Source organism: Boleophthalmus pectinirostris, unplaced genomic scaffold, assembly GCF_026225935.1.
Source record: "Boleophthalmus pectinirostris isolate CB_2022bp ecotype Guang Dong unplaced genomic scaffold, ASM2622593v1 HiC_scaffold_23, whole genome shotgun sequence".
Taxonomy (NCBI): Eukaryota; Metazoa; Chordata; class Actinopteri; order Gobiiformes; family Gobiidae; genus Boleophthalmus; species Boleophthalmus pectinirostris.
The window spans coordinates 198,975-215,723 of NW_026571207.1; the positions used below are offsets into that span (position 1 = coordinate 198,975).

Genomic DNA, 16,749 nt, shown 5'->3' on the forward strand with positions numbered 1-16,749 from the left:
TATGTTATATATACATACACATGTATATATAACATATATACATACACATGTATATATAACATATATACATGTGTATGTATATATGTTATATGTACATACACATGTATATATAACATATATACATGTGTATGTATATATGTTATATATACATACACGTGTATATACACTTTCACACACACACACACACAAAAAACCCACACATATCCAGGTTTACAGTCCCTGACAAAAGTCTTGTTGTTTATCCATTTTGTAGAAACAAGTTTATAACTTGACTTTAAATGAATCGATTGGTTTTAGAAATGTCTCATATGAAGCTAAAACCCTCCCAAATTATGATCAATAAACTAAAATAAATGTTCTTCACTGAAGAAAGATTGATCATTTAATGAACACAGAAAGGTCAGATTTTGACAAGACAAAAGTCTTGTGGTCTTGTCATATGATGCACCAATCCTAGATTACAGCCTCACCTGTGATCAGTTACTGATCAATCAGTTAGTGTTTGTGTATAAAAAGAACCCAGCAGAACCAGACCTTCACATCAACTGCAACTTGACCTCTGACAACATGCCTCAGATCCACCCTGAGACCAAAGCCTTAATTATCAAGAGGCTGAAGACCAGATCCACTGCTGAGGTGGTGACACCTTCAATGTGTCTCAGCGTCAAGTACAAAGAAGAAGAAAAAGATCTGAAATGACTGGAGATGTTTTTGACAAGCCCAGGTCCAGCAGACGCCGCAAGACAACTGCTCTGGAGGAAAATCCAAGGCCCCTTTTCCACTGCAGCAGACTCCACCAGGCCTGGTCACCTCAAGTCCCTGTGTCCACCACAACAGTTTGTAGAATTCTGTCTGGAAATGGCCTCCATGGTGGAATCAGTGCACAGAAACCAGCACTAAACAAAAGACAATTAAAAAAGCCGTGTGGCATTTGCCAAGGCCCACAGCCTGATAAAAGGATGGACACTGGAAAAGTGGCAGAAGGTGGATTTCTCAGATGAATCCTCGGTTGAATTACATCACAGCCGCCGCAAATATTGCAGGAGACCAACTGGAGCCGCATGGATCCAAGATTCACCCAGAAAACAGTGAAGTTTGGTGGAGGAAAAATCCTGGTCTGTGGTTCCATCCAGTCTGGGGGTGTGAGACATTTGCAGGGTGGAAGGTAAATATCAATAACCTAAAATATCAAGAAGTATTAACTTCCTCTTACATTCCCAACCATAAAAGGGTCAGATTTTGCAGCAGGATGGTGCTCCATCACATACTTCTATCTCTACATCAAAGTTTGTCAAGGTGAAGAAGATCAAGGTGCTGCAGGACTGACCAGTCCAGTCACCAGACATGAACATCATGGAGCAGGTCTGGGGTAGAATGAAAGAGGAAACATGAAGACAAAACCAAAGAATCTTGATGAACTCTGGGAGGCTGTAAGACGCTTTCTTTACTATTCCTGATGACTTCATCAACAAACTGTATGAATCATTGTGGAACCACATGGATGTGTCCTTCAAGCTCATGGAGTCATACAAGATATTAAATCTGATCTCACAGCATCACGACTTCATTCACTGACGTTATGCAACAGATTTTTGTATTTGAAGTCAATTATTTGTTCAATTTTCTGTAGGCGACAAAACTTTTGTCTTGCCAAAATCTGACCTTTCTGTGTTCATTAAATGATCAATCTTTCTTCAGTGAAGAACATTTATTTTAGTTTATTGATCATAATTTGGGAGGGTTTTAGCTTCATATGAGACATTTCTAAAACCAATCGATTCATTTAAAGTCAGATTATAAACTTTTGTTTCTACAAAATGGATAAACAACCCGGCCGGGCTCAGCCCGAAAGGAGGACGTGGGTCCACCCTCCTGTGGGCTCACCACCCGCAGAGGGGTTCATAGGGGTCGGGTGCATAGAGGACTGGGCGGCGGTCGAGGACGGGTGTCCCGACAGCCTGGTCCACACACACAGCATCTGGCTGTGGCGACGTGGAACGTCACCTCACTGGGGGGAAGGAGCCCGAGCTTGTGCGGGAGGTTGAGAGATACCGGCTAGATATAGTCGGGCTCACTTCTACGCACAGCTTGGGCTCTGGTACCCAACTCCTTGAAGGGGGTTGGACCCTCCATTTCTCTGGCGTTGCCCACGGGGAGCGGCGGCGAGCTGGTGTGGGCTTATAGCCCCACAGCTCAGCCGCCACGTGTTGGAGTTCACCCCAGTGAACGAGAGGGTCGTGTCCCTGCGCCTTCGGGTCGGGGACAGGTCTCTCACTGTGGTGTCGGCCTACGGGCCGAACAGCAGTGCTGAGTACCCGGCCTTCTTGGAGTCCCTGGGAGGGGTACTGGACAGTGCACCGACTGGGGACTCCGTTGTTCTACTGGGGGACTTCAACGCCCACGTGGGCAACGCCAGTGACACTTGGAGAGGGGTGATCAGGAGGAACGGCCTCCCCGATCTGAACCCGAGTGGCGTTTTTTTGTTATTGGACTTCTGTGCTAGTCACAGTTTGTCCATAACGAACACCATGTTCGAGCACAAGGGTGTCCATAAGTGCACGTGGCACCAGGACACCCTAGGCCGGAGGTCGATGATCGACTTTGTCGTCGTGTCATCTGATCTCCGGCCGCGTGTCTTGGACACTCGGGTGAAGAGAGGGGCTGAGCTGTCAACTGATCACCACCTGGTTGTGAGTTGGGTTCGCTGGCGGAGGAGGAAGCCGGAGGGACCTGGCAGGCCCAAGCGTGTAGTGAGGGTCTGTTGGGAACGTCTGGCGGAGCCTCTGTCAGGGGGATCTTCAACTCACACCTCCGGGAGGACTTCTCCCAGATTCCCGGGGGAGGCTAGAGACATGGAGTCCGAGTGGCTATGTTCTCAGCCTCCATTGTCAATGCAGCTGCTCGTAGCTGTGGGCGTAAGGTCTGTGGTGCCTGTCGCGGCGGCAATCCCCGAACCCGGTGGTGGACACCGGAAGTAAGGGATGCCGTCAGGCTGAAGAAGGAGTCCTATTGGGCCTTGTTAGCTCATGGGACTCCTGAAGCAGCTGACGGGTACCGGCGGGCCAAGCGTGCTGCAGCCCGTGCGGTTGCGGAGGCAAAAACTCGGAGCTGGGAGGAGTTCGGGGAGGCCATGGAGAAGGACTATCGGACGGTCTCAAAGAGATTCTGGCAAACCGTCCGGCGCCTCAGGAGGGGGAAGCAGTTCTTCACCAACACTGTTTACAGTGCGGGGGGAGAGCTGCTGACCTCGACTGGGGACGTTGTCCGGCGGTGGAAGGAAAACTTTGAGGATCTCCTCAATCCCACCGTCACGTCTTCCGAGGAGGAGGCCGAGGCTGGGGACTCGGAGGTGGACTCATCCATCACCCTGGCTGAAGTCACTGAGGTGGTTGGAAAGCTCCTTGGTGGCAAGGCTCCGGGGTTGGACGAGATCCGTCCTGAGTACCTTAAGTCTCTGGATGTTGTGGGTCTTGGCTGACACGCCTCTTCAACATCGCGTGGCGGTCGGGGACAGTACCTCTGGACTGGCAAACCGGGGTGGTGGTCCCTCTGTATAAGAAGGGGGACCGGAGGGTGTGTTCCAACTATAGGGGGATCACACTCCTCAGCCTTCCCGGTAAGGTCTATGCCAGGGACTGGAGAGGAGAATCCGGCCGATAGTCGAACCTCGGATTCAGGAGGAGCAGTGTGGTTTTGGTCCTGGCCGTGGAACACTGGACCAGCTCTACACTCTCCATCAGGTCCTCGAGGTTCATGGGAGTTTGCCCAACCAGTCCACATGTGTTTTGTGGACTTGGAGAAGGCATTCGACCGTGTCCCTCGTGGTGTCCTGTGGGGGGTGCTCTGGGAGTATGGGGTCCGGGGCCCTTTGCTAAGGGCTGTCCGGTCCCTGTATGACCGGAGCAGGAGCTGTGTTCATTGCCGGCAGTAAGTCAGACCTGTTCCCGGTGCATGTTGGACTCCGCCAGGGCCGCACCTGTCACCGGTTCTGTTCATTGTATTTATGGACAGAATTTCTAGGCGCAGTCAGGGGCCGGAGGGGGTCCGGTTTGGGGACCACAGGATCTCATCTCTGCTGTTTGTGGATGATGTTGTCCTGTTGGCTTCATCGAACCAGGACCTGCAGCACTGGGGCGGTTTGACCCGAGTGTGAAGCGGCTGGGATGAAGATCAGCTCTTCTAAGTCTGAGGCCATGGTTCTCGACCGGAAAAAGGTGTCTTGTCCTCTCCGGGTGGGTGGAGAGTCTCTGCCTCAAGTGGAGGAGTTCAAGTATCTCGGGGTCTTGTTCACGAGTGAGGGAAGGACGGAACGTGAGATTGACAGGTGGACAGGTGCAGCTTCGGCAGTGATGCGGTCGCTGTATCGGTCGTTGTGGTGAAGAGGAGCTGAGTCGAAAGGCGAAGCTCTCGATTTACCGGTCAGTCTTCGTTCCTACTCTCACCTCTGGTCATGAGTCTGGGTAGTGACCGAAAGGACGAGATCGCGGATACAAGCCCTCGAAATGAGTTTCCTCCGCAGGGTGTCTGGGCGTCTCCCTTAGAGACAGAGTGAGGAGCTCAGTCACACGGGAGGAGCTCGGAGTAGAGCCGCTGCTCCTCCACGTCGAGAGGAGCCAGTTGAGGCTCGGGCATCTGTTCCGGATGCCTCCTGGCGTCCTCCCTCGGGAGGTGTTCATGTCCCACTGGGAGGAGGCCACGGGGAAGACCCAGGACACACTGGCGGGACTATGTCTCTGGGCTGGCCTGGGAACACCTCGGGATCCCCCTGGAAGAGCTGGAGGAAGTGTCTGTGGAGAGGGAAGTCTGGGAGGCCCTCCTCAGACTGTTGCCCCCGCGACCCGACCTTGGATAAGCGGAAGAAAATGGATGGATGGATAAACAACAAGACTTTTGTCAGGGACTGTATATTTCCTCCATCAAAAGACATGAACAGAAATTGCTTTATACATACTTGTTATGTACCATATATAGAAAGTTAACTGAAAATATACATATTGTGAACACTCTAAGAACATATATTATAATCAAAAATCTCCAGGTAACAACTATACAATAGATTCAGATCTCAGTTTGATCAACAGATTGGACCAGCAAGAAATGTTTTTGGTTTTTGCTCGGTGCATTTGAGCAGCAGAAAACTCCAGTTGAACGATTTCAGTGAAAGACGAGAGCCGTTCTCTCTGTCACAGGCTGAACTGATTTCCACCGGTGTATCACCGTTTTGTTGGCAGCTGTAAGACCTGCTCGTGATACGCGACGATTGTTAATTGTCAGATTTAGTTTGGACACATCGTTTAGCAAAAGAAACGTCTGAGTGCAGGTCTGTTATTCCTGTTAATTTAGACATTGTCTTTGTGAGGATTTCCCAAAATTGTGCCACCTCCGGGCGCTGCCATGTCATATGTACATAAGTGCCCACAGTTTGTTCTATGCAAATTCGCAGTATGGATTGTCTTTTATTTTCATTTGGTGTAATCTTCTACAGCAGGAGAGTCAAACTCATTTTGTTCCAGGCATCGACTTTGATCCAAAGTGTCTGGATCAGAAAACTCACGTCATATAAACCCCAAAAATAACAAGAAGTTCAAATATTTGTGCAGAGAAACACAAATCTATTACACAAATCTTTTTTAATTGATGAACTTTCTTTTACAAAATATTATAATATTATTAAGAACCTGAAATTTTAAGAAAAATACAATTTCAACACAAAGTTTGAACATGAACTTGTTTAAAATTAGGGATAAGTTATTTTTTGTTGTAAAATTCTGCACTCGGCTCCACTTTTCTCATGTTGGACATTTTTCTGATGAGGGTCACGGTCGACAGTCAAAACCATCGTCCTTTAAGACGTTTGGAAAGAGACAAGTCTTCATTTGTGCTGCTCTGGTGGGAGGGGCCACGTACAGAGACTCTGCTCTGGTGGGAGGGGCCACGTACAGAGACTCTGCTCTGGTGGGAGGGGCCACGTACAGAGACTCTGCTCTGGTGGGAGGGGCCACGTACAGAGACACTGCTCTGGTGGGAGGGGCCACGTACAGAGACTCTGGAGACACTATGCTAAGCAGTGGCAGAAAATTACTAATATTTTAATAAAAAATATAATTGAAATATTTTAGTAGAAAATCAGCCAAGGGCCACATTAAAGGTCTTGGAGGGCCGGATCTGGCCCCCGGGCCGCATGTTTGACACCTGTGTTCTAAGGTATAAATAAACTCTATGAATAATTTTGTGATGAATCATGTGGTGATTCCTTGATGAAAGCAAAATGTTGGACCAGATCTGGTTCCAGTCCTGTTCATCCCTCAGGTCCTGTTCATCCCTCAGGTCCTGTTCATCCCTCAGGTCCTGTTCATCCCTCAGGTCAGTTTTCCAAAGCCGCTCGACAGGTAGAATTTTTTGTGTGAATTTAACGATTAGTTTATATAATTCAGAAATCATCCCGGAGCTTTTCTGGCACCTGTGTCCGGGGGGGGGGGGGGGGGGGGGGGGGGGGGGGGGGGGGGGCACATTCCCGACGGGATTCCAAAGAAATCCAATCACCGAGCTCCTTCAGCTCCTTCAGAATAAAAGCCTCTAACCCGCTCCGTGACCCGAACCCCCGAACCCCGGCGCGTCCCGGCGCGTCACGGCCGCGTCCCGGCGCGTCACGGCCGCGTCCCGGCGCGTCCGGCGCGTCCGGCCGGCGTCCCGGCGCGTCCCGGCCGCGTCGCGGAGGCGTAAGAGTAAATACACACCAGTGAACAGGCTCGTGCTTTACTGTGAAAGACCCCGGATGCTCGTGCTGTTTCACGGGGGACACTTCTAGACCCGGATTAGTCCTGGGTTAGACCAGATTAAGACCTGGTTCAGGCCGGATTCTGCAGAGGACTTCACCCCAAAACATGAGCAGCGACGGTAAATGTGAAACTTTATGTTTTTATTTCACTTTTCACACAAACACGCGGATCGATGCGTCTGATCAGAACCAGATCCAGTCTGGACCCGGTCTGGACCCGGTCTAAACCCGGTCTGGACACGCCCTTCAGTCTGCAGACCAGGACCCGCGCTAGTCCTGGTTCAGTCCCGGTTTACAACTGGGTTAGACCTGGTTTAGTCCTGGTTTAGATCTGGTTTAGTCCTGGTTTAGACCTGGTTTAGACCTGGTTTAGACCTGGTTTAGATCTGGTTTACCCCTGGTTTAGACCTGGTTTAGACCTGGTTTAGACCTGGTTTAGACCTGGTTTAGATCTGGTTTAGTTCTGGTTTAGTCCTGGTTTAAACCTGGTTTAGTCCTGGTTCAGTCCCGGTTTACAACTGGTTTACCCCTGGTTTAGACCTGGTTTAGACCTGGTTTAGACCTGGTTTAGACCTGGTTTAGATCTGGTTTAGTTCTGGTTTAGTCCTGGTTTAAACCTGGTTTAGTCCTGGTTCAGTCCCGGTTTACAACTGGTTTAGTCCTGGTTTAGTCCTGGTTTAGACCTGGTTTAGTCCTGGTTTAGACCTGGTTTAGTCCTGGTTTTAGACCTGGTTTAGTCCTGGTTTAGTCCTGGTTTAGTCCTGGTTTAGACCTGGTTTAGTCCTGGTTTAGACCTGGTTTAGACCTGGTTTAGTCCTGGTTCAGTCCTGGTTTAGTCCTGGTTTAGACCTGGTTTAGTCCTGGTTTAGACCTGGTTTAGACCTGGTTTAGTCCTGGTTTAATTCTGGTTTAGACCTGGTTTAGTCCTGGTTTAGTCCTGGTTTAGTCCTGGTTTAGTCCTGGTTTAGTCCTGGTTTAGACCTGGTTTAGACCTGGTTTAGTCCTGGTTTAGTCCTGGTTTAGTCCTGGTTTAGACCTGGTTTAGACCTGGTTTAGTCCTGGTTTAGTCCTGGTTCAGGTCAGGTCTTTTGGAGGACGTCAGTGGTTTTTCAGGTTTCTTCTTCTGACATTTAGAGCGTCGCCTCGAGCTCTGACTCTGTCCTAGTCTGGTCTTGTTTTAGTCCTAGTCTGGTCTTGTTTTAGTCCTGGTCTGGTCTTGTTTTAGTCCTGGTCTGGTCTTGTTTTAGTCCTGGTCTGGTCTTGTTTTAGTCCTGGTCTAGTTTCCACGCAGACAAAGGAAATTTTGGGATCAAACCCAGAACCTTCTTGCTCTGAAACATGATTGTTGTAGTTTTTGTCCTGTTTTGATCCTGGCTCCGTCCTGGTCTAGTTCCTCTTTAGGCCTGGTTCGGTCCTGGTTCGGTCCTGGTTCGGTCCTGGTTCGGTCCTGGTTCGGTCCTGGTTCGGTCCTGGTTCGGTCCTGGTTCGGTCCTGGTTGGTCCTGTTGTTGCTCAGAGTCTCATGTGAACCAACAGCTGAGATCCTCCCTGAAACCCGACCCAGACCACGACTGGACCCAGACCACGACTGGACCCAGACCACGACTGGACCCAGACCACGACTGGACCCAGACCACGACTGGACCCAGACCTGTGTGAGGAGGGAAGAATGCTCAGAAAAAATCTGGTTTAGTCCTGGTTTGGTCTTGTTTTAGTCCTGATTTAGACCTGGTTTAGTCCTGGTTCGGTCCTTGTTTGGTCCTGGTTCGGTCCTGGTTCAGACCTGGTTCAGACCTGGTTTAGTTCCTGGTTTAGTCCTGGTTTAGACCTGGTTTAGTCCTGGTTTAGACCTGGTTTAGACCTGGTTTAGACCTGGTTTAGTCCTGGTTTAGTCCTGGTTTAGTCCTGGTTTAGACCTGGTTTCCTGGTTTAGTCCTGGTTTAGACCTGGTTTAGACCTGGTTTAGACCTGGTTTAGTCCTGGTTTAGTCCTGGTTTAGACCTGGTTTAGACCTGGTTTAGACCTGGTTTAGGGTTTAGTCCTGGTTTAGTCCTGGTTTAGACCTGGTTTAGACCTGGTTTAGTCCTGGTTTCCTGGTTTTAGTCCTGGTTCAGACCTGGTTTAGACCTGGTTTAGACCTGGTTTAGACCTCCTGGTTTAGACCTGGTTTAGTGGTTTAGCCTGGTTTAGTCCTGGTTTAGTCCTGGTTCTCCTGGTTTAGGCGTCTGGTTTAGTCTGGTTTAAACATCTGGTTTAGACGTCTTGTTCTCAAACGTTCTTCTGTTCCGTCTGTTTCAGCCGTGTATCCGCCGCCGTCTGCGCCCCCTGCTGGCATGAACCTGCCTGGATACGAAGGCATCGGAGCAGGTGAGGAACCCACCAGGTCATCCCCCCACCACCAGGTCATCCCCCCCACCACCAGGTCAACCCCCCCCCCTGAGGTTAAAATGAAAACTGCTTAGTCCTAGTTTTAGTCCTGGTTCAGACCTGGTTCAGAGTCCTGGTTTAGTCTGGTTTAGTCCTGCCTGGTTTAGTCCTGGTTTTAGTCCTGGTTTAGTCCTGGTTTAGACCTGGTTTAGACTGGTTTAGTCCTGGTTTAGTCCTGGTTTAGTCTGGTTTAGTCCCTGGTTTAGACCTGGTTCAGACCTGGTTTAGTCCTGGTTTTAGTCCCTGGTTTAGTCTGGTTAGTCCTGGTTTAGTTCCTGGTTTAGACCTGGTTTAGACCTGGTTTAGTCCTGGTTTAGACCTCCTGGTTTAAGTCCTGGTTTAGTCCTGGTTTAGACCTGGTTTTAGTCCTGGTTTAGTCCTGGTTTAGTTGACCTGGTTTAGACCTGGTTTAGTCCTGGTTTAGTCCTGGTTTAGACCTGGTTTAGTCCTGGTTTAGTCCTGGTTAGACCTGGTTTAGTCCTGGTTTAGTCCTGGTTTAGACCTGGTTTAGTCCTGGTTTAGTCCTGGTTTAGTCCTGGTTTAGTCCTGGTTTTGGTAGACCTGGTTTAGACCTGGTTTAGACCTGGTTTAGTGTTAGTTTTAGTCCTGGTTTAGACCTGGTTTAGTCCTGGTTTAGTCCTGGTTTAGTCCTGGTTTAGTCCTGGTTTAGTCCTGGTTTAGACCTGGTTTAGACCTGGTTTAGACCTGTTTAGTCCTGGTTTAGACTGGTTTAGACCTGGTTTAGTCCTGGTTTAGACCTGGTTTCCTGGTTTGGTTTAGTCCTGGTTTAGACCTGGTTTAGTCCTGGTTTAGGTTTAGACCTGGTTTAGACCTGGTTTAGTCCTGGTTTAGTCCTGGTTTAGTCCTGGTTTACCTGGTTTAGACCTGGTTTAGTCCTGGTTTAGTCCTGGTTTAGACCTGGTTTAGAGTCCTGGTTTAGTCCTGGTTTAGTCAGACCTGGTTTAGACCTCCTGGTTTAGTCCTGGTTTAGAGACCTGGTTTAGTCCTGGTTTAGACCTGGTTCAGACCTGGTTTAGTCCTGGTTCAGATCTGTTCTCTGTTTCAGGAGGGTATCTTCCTCCTCCGGTGCCTCTGGAGCCCATCGCCCCCCCCCAGCCTGGCCCCTCCCCCAACGACTGGACGTACGTGCACGCTCACGCTCACACTCACACTCACGTGCGCGCTCACGTGCGCGCTCACACTCACGCTCACGCTCACGCGCGCACACTCACGCTCACACTCCGCGCTCACACTCACGTGCGCGCTCACACTGCGCACTCACAGCTCAACGTGCGCGCTCACACTCACGCTCACACTCACGTGCGCGCTCACACTCACGTGCGCGCTCACGTGCGCGCTCACACTCACGCTCACGTGCGCGCTCACACTCACGTGCTCACACTCACGTGCGCGCTCACACTCACGCTCACACTCACGTGCGCGCTCGCTCGCGCTCACACTCACGTGCGCGCTCACACTCACGTGCGCGCTCACACTCGCGCTCACACTCACGTGCGCGCTCACACTCACGTGCGCGCTCACACTCACGTGCGCGCTCACGTGCGCGCTCACACTCACGTGCGCGCTCACCATTAAACTCCTGTCTGTGCTCGTTTGATGGAAATATGAAAAACTTCACAGTATTTTACAGAAACTCGAGTTCATCTGATTAAAAACATCATCTACATTTGAACAACATTTTAAAGTTGTACGTTTATATTCTGCACCTGAACAAAAGCAACAGGCGTCCACCACTTCAAGAACGTTTTCAAGTTCGGGCCGTCTGCTTTTGTCGCCTCTGAAGCTTTTGTCGTGTTTTTTGCATTGAGTCAGTTCGTCATGGCTTACCGAACCCTAAACCCTAAACCTTCAACCTTCAACCCTAAACCTAAACCTTAAACCCTAACCCAACCCTCAACCTAACCTTAACCTTAAACCCTAAACCTTAAACCTTCAACCCTAAACCCTAAACCTTAAACCCTAAACCCTCAATCCTCAACCCTAAACCTAAACCTCAACCCTAAACCCTAAACCCTAAACCCTAAACCCTAAACCCTCAAGCCTCAACCTTAACCTTAAACCCTAAACCTTAAACCCTCAAGCCTAACCTTATACCTTAAACCTTCAACCCTAAACCCCAAACCTTAAACCCTAAACCCTCAACCCTAACCTTAACCTTAAACCCTAACCTTAAACCTCACCTAAACCCTAAACCTTAAACCTTAAACCTTCAACCCTTAAACCCTAAACCTTAAACCTAAACCCTCAACCTAACCTTAACCTTAAACCCTAAAACCTAAACCCTAAACCTCAACCCTAAACCTTAAACCCTAAACCTAAACCTTAAACCCTCAAGCTAACCTTAACCTTAAACCCTAAACCTTAAACCCTCAAGCCTAACCTTATACTTAAACCTTCAACCCTAAACCCCAAACCTTAAACCCTAAACCCTCAACCCTAACCTTAACCTTAAACCCTCAACCTTAAACCTTCAACCCTAAACCCAAACCTTAAACCCTAAACCCTCAATCCTCAACCCTAAACCTTAAACCCTCAACCTTAAACCCTAAACCCTCAACCTTAAACCCTCAATCTTAAACCCTAAACCTTAAACCCTAAATCTTAAACCTTAAACCCTAAACCCTCAATCTTAAACCCTTAACCCTAAACCCTAAACCCTAAACCTAAACCTTAAACCTTAAACCCTAACCCCTGTAGGTGTATTGATCAGGTATAGGTGGACGTCCGGCTCCTGAAGTTGAAGTCGTTTGTTGTCTTTACACTCACCTGATGAAACACACACGGGTCATTCAGGCGTTTTCCCCTCACTGATGTTCGTTTAGCATCAGAACTTATTTAAGCGCACGGTGAGACCCCGGACACTCGGGCTGTGGCGAACCCGCGGTGTCGCCAAACCACAGACCGTTTGTACGACTGGACAACGTGCCAAAGAATCCATCCAGATATTCACCGCATCGTTTTTATAAACCGCAGAATCAGAGTGTGACAAAAAAGTAACGGCTTATAGTCCGGAAATTACACTCCTCTCACTTTACTCTCACTTTACTTGCACTTTACTCTCATTTTTCTCTCACTTTACTCCCGCTTTTCTCTCGCTTTACTCTCACTTTACTCTCATTTTACTCTCACTTTACTCCCGCTTTTCTCTCACTTTACTCCCGCTTTTCTCTCGCTTTACTCTCACTTTACTTGCACTTTACTCTCACTTTACTCTCACTTTACTCTCATTTTACTCTCATTTTACTCTCACTTTACTCTCCTTTACTTTACTCTTTTCACTTTACTCTCACTCTCACTTCTCACTTTACTCTCATTTTCTCCTCTCACTTTACTCTCACTTTACGCTTTTCTCTCTCTCGCTTTACTCTCACTTTACTCTCACTTTACTCTCATTTTTACTCTCTCATTTTTACTCTCACTTTTACTCTCATTTTACTCCTTCGCTTTTCTCTCACTTACTTTACTCTCACTTTACTCTCACTTTTACTCTCGCTTTACTCTCGCTTTTCTCTCTCTCGCTTTACTCTTTTACTCTCGCTTTACTCTCACTTTACTCTCACTTTACTCTCACTTTACTCTCACTCTTACTTTACTCTCTCACTTTACTCCCGCTTTTCTCTCGCTTTACTCTCCGCTTTTCTCTCGCTTTACTCTCACTTTACTCTCATTTACTCTCACTTTACTCTCACTTTACTCTCATTTTACTCTCATTTTACTTCTCACTTTACTCCCGCTTTTCTCTCACTTTACTCTCACTTTACTCTCTCATTTTACTCTCGCTTTACTCTCGCTTTTCTCTCGCTTTACTCTCACTTTACTCTCACTTTACTCTCACTTTACTCTCGCTTTACTCTCACTTTACTCTCATTTTATTCTCACTTTACTCTCATTTATTCTCTTTCTCACTTTATTCTCACTTTACTCTCACTTTACTCTCGCTTTACTCTCGCTTTACTCTCGCTTTACTCTCATTTTACTCTCACTTTACTCCCGCTTTTCTCTCGCTTTACTCTCACTTTACTCTCACTTTACTCTCATTTTACTCTCACTTTACTCTCACTTTACTCCCGCTTTTCTCTCACTTTACTCTCACTTTACTCTCATTTTACTCTCGCTTTACTCTCGCTTTTCTCTCGCTTTACTCTCACTTTACTCTCACTTTACTCTCACTTTACTTGCACTTTACTCTCACTTTACTCTCACTTTACTCTCATTTTACTCTCATTTTACTCTCACTTTACTCTCACTTTACTCTCACTTTACTCTCATTTTACTCTCACTTTACTCCCGCTTTTCTCTCGCTTTACTCTCACTCTCTCACTTTACTCTCATTTTACTCTCACTTTACTCTCACTTTACTCTCATTTTACTCTCACTTTACTCCCGCTTTTCTCTCACTTTACTCTCACTTTACTCTCATTTTACTCTCGCTTTACTCTCGCTTTTCTCTCGCTTTACTCTCACTTTACTCTCACTTTTTACTCTCACTTTTACTCTCATTTTACTCTCACTTTACTCCCGCTTTTCTCTCACTTTACTCTCCGCTTTTCTCTCGCTTTACTCTCATTTTTACTCACTTTACTCTCACTTTACTCTCACTTTTACTCTCTCATTTTACTCTCGCTTTACTCTCGCTTTACTCTCACTTTACTCTCACTTTACTCTCATTTTACTCTCACTTTACTCCCGCTTTTCTCTCGCTTTACTCTCACTTTACTCTCACTTTACTCTCATTTTACTCTCATTTACTCTCATTTTACTCTCACTTTACTCCCGCTTTTCTCTCACTTTACTCTCACTTTACTCTCATTTTACTCTCGCTTTACTCTCGCTTTCTCTCGCTTTACTCTCGCTTTACTCTCACTTTACTCTCACTTTACTCTCACTTTACTCTCATTTTACTCTCACTTTACTCCCGCTTTTCTCTCGCTTTACTCCCGCTTTTCTCTCGCTTTACTCTCACTTTACTCTCATTTTACTCTCACTTTACTCTCACTTTACTCTCATTTTACTCTCATTTTACTCTCACTTTACTCCCGCTTTTCTCTCACTTTACTCTCACTTTACTCTCATTTTACTCTCGCTTTACTCTCGCTTTTCTCTCGCTTTACTCTCACTTTACTCTCGCTTTACTCTCACTTTACTCTCGCTTTACTCTCGCTTTACTCTCATTTTTCTCTCACTTTACTCTCACTTTACTCTCATTTTATTCTCACTTTTACTCTCACTTTATTCTCACTTTACTCTCACTTTACTCTCGCTTTACTCTCGCTTTACTCTCGCTTTACTCTCGCTTTACTCTCATTTTACTCTCACTTTACTCTCGTTTTACTCTCACTTTACTCTCATTTTATTCTCACTTTATTCTCACTTTACTCTCACTTTACTCTCACTTTACTCTCACTTTTACTCTCTCTCACTTTTACTCTCACTTTCGCTTTTCTCTCACTTTACTCTCACTTTACTCTCACTTTTTACTCTCGCTTTACTCTCGCTTTTACTCTCGCTTTACTCTCTTTACTCTCGCTTTACTCTCACTTTACTCTCTCTCACTTTACTCTCACTTTACTCTCACTTTACTCTCTCTCTCTCTTTTACTTTTACTCTCATTTTATTCTCACTTTACTCTCGCTTTACTCTCGCTTTACTCTCGCTTTACTCTCGCTTTACTCTCGCTTTACTCTCGCTTTACTCTCATTTTTCTCTCACTTTACTCTCACTTTACTCTCACTTTACTCTCATTTTATTCTCACTTTACTCTCATTTTATTCTCACTTTACTCTCATTTTATTCTCACTTTACTCTCACTTTACTTGCACTTTACTGACAGTTCTTTCGTTCTTCTCCTTCGTTCAGGATCCCGTCGGTTTCGGAGGTCGAGGCTCAGGAGGCCTTCAAACGTTTCGCCTCAGGTCACTGCTGCTGGAACTCTGGTCCGGCCAAAGACGGAGTCATCACCAACATGCAGCACTTCAACACTTACAGAGTAAATATAACACACACCGACATGCAGCACTTCAACACTCACAGAGTAAATATAACACACACCGACATGCAGCACTTCAACACTCACAGAGTAAATATAACACACACCGACATGCAGCACTTCAACACTCGCAGAGTAAATATAACACACACCGACATGCAGCACTTCAACACTTACAGAGTAAATATAACACACACCGACATGCAGCACTTCAACACTCAGAGTAAATATAACACACACCGACATGCAGCACTTCAACACTCACAGAGTAAATATAACACACACCGACATGCAGCACTTCAACACTTACAGAGTAAATATAACACACACCGACATGCAGCACTTCAACACTCACAGAGTAAATATAACACACACCGACATGCAGCACTTCAACACTCGCAGAGTAAATATAACACACACCGACATGCAGCACTTCAACACTCACAGAGTAAATATAACACACACCGACATGCAGCACTTCAACACTCGCAGAGTAAATATAACACACACCGACATGCAGCACTTCAACACTCACAGAGTAAATATAACAGACTTTAAATAATAATAATACAAATATAAAGGTGATAAATTAATAGAAATAAGAAGCAAAAAAGAGCAACAAATGTGAAATAAACAATTACACACACAGACACACACACACAGACACACACACACACACACACACACACACACACACACAGACACACACACACAGACACACACACACACAGACACACACAGACACACACACACACACACACACACACACACGACACACACACACAGACACACACACACACACACACACAGACACACACACACACACACACAGACTTTAGCAGCAGTTTAACACCTTCAGAGTTGATCTTCTGACACTTGTGTGACATAAACGCACAGGGAGCCAGTGTAACTCTAACAGAGTAAAAATATTTTACACACGAGAAGATCATTCTACTGATCCTCACACCGGCTGAGTCCCGGCTGAGTCCCGGCTGAGTCCCGGCTGAGTCCCGGCTGAGTCCCGGCTGAGTCCCGGCTGAGTCTCGGCTGAGTCCCGGCTGAGTCCCGGCTGAGTCCCGGCTGAGTCCCGGCTGAGTCTCGGCTGAGTCCCGGTTTAGTTCTCACAGCAGTAAAAGTTTTATTTTGAGCAGTGACACCAGAGCGGCACATTCACAGCTGTAAACCTCTGTCAGGTCACATGACCTTAGGTCCTGGTTCAGTCCTGGTTTAGTCCTGGTTTAGTCCTTCTGTCATGTGTGTGTTTTGTTGCAGTATCGTTTGGAGACCTTCACTGAGTCCAGGTCGACCGAATGGGCCGAGAAACCCCACGAAGGTGACACTGCTCTGTCCTCTCCTCTGATTGGCCGTTTTAAACCTCTCCTCTCCACTGATTGGCCATTTTAAACCTCCCCTCTCCTCTGATTGGCAGTTTTTAACCTCTCCTCAACTCTGATTGGCTGTCTGTGGTTGATTGACAGGTGAGGTGGCTGATTTCTACACTCAGCCCGCCCCGCGACCCTGGGAGGTCGCGGCCACGC

General features: G+C 47.1%; 1 protein-coding gene across 1 annotated transcript in view; it reads left to right on the top strand.

The window, feature by feature from the left end:
• The first annotated feature begins 6,761 nt into the window (after positions 1–6,761).
• LOC110162607 (protein SSUH2 homolog) overlaps positions 6,762–16,749 on the top strand; it is a 24,845-nt gene continuing 14,857 nt past the window's right edge. Inside the window, exons 1-6 of the mRNA XM_055159346.1 lie at positions 6,762–6,897; positions 9,076–9,144; positions 10,271–10,346; positions 15,082–15,211; positions 16,484–16,544; positions 16,690–16,749. The exon at positions 16,690–16,749 is cut by the window's right edge and continues 62 nt beyond it. Coding sequence (XP_055015321.1) covers positions 6,885–6,897; positions 9,076–9,144; positions 10,271–10,346; positions 15,082–15,211; positions 16,484–16,544; positions 16,690–16,749 — 409 coding nt within the window. The 5' untranslated portion in view covers positions 6,762–6,884. The remainder of the gene's footprint in view (positions 6,898–9,075; positions 9,145–10,270; positions 10,347–15,081; positions 15,212–16,483; positions 16,545–16,689) is intronic.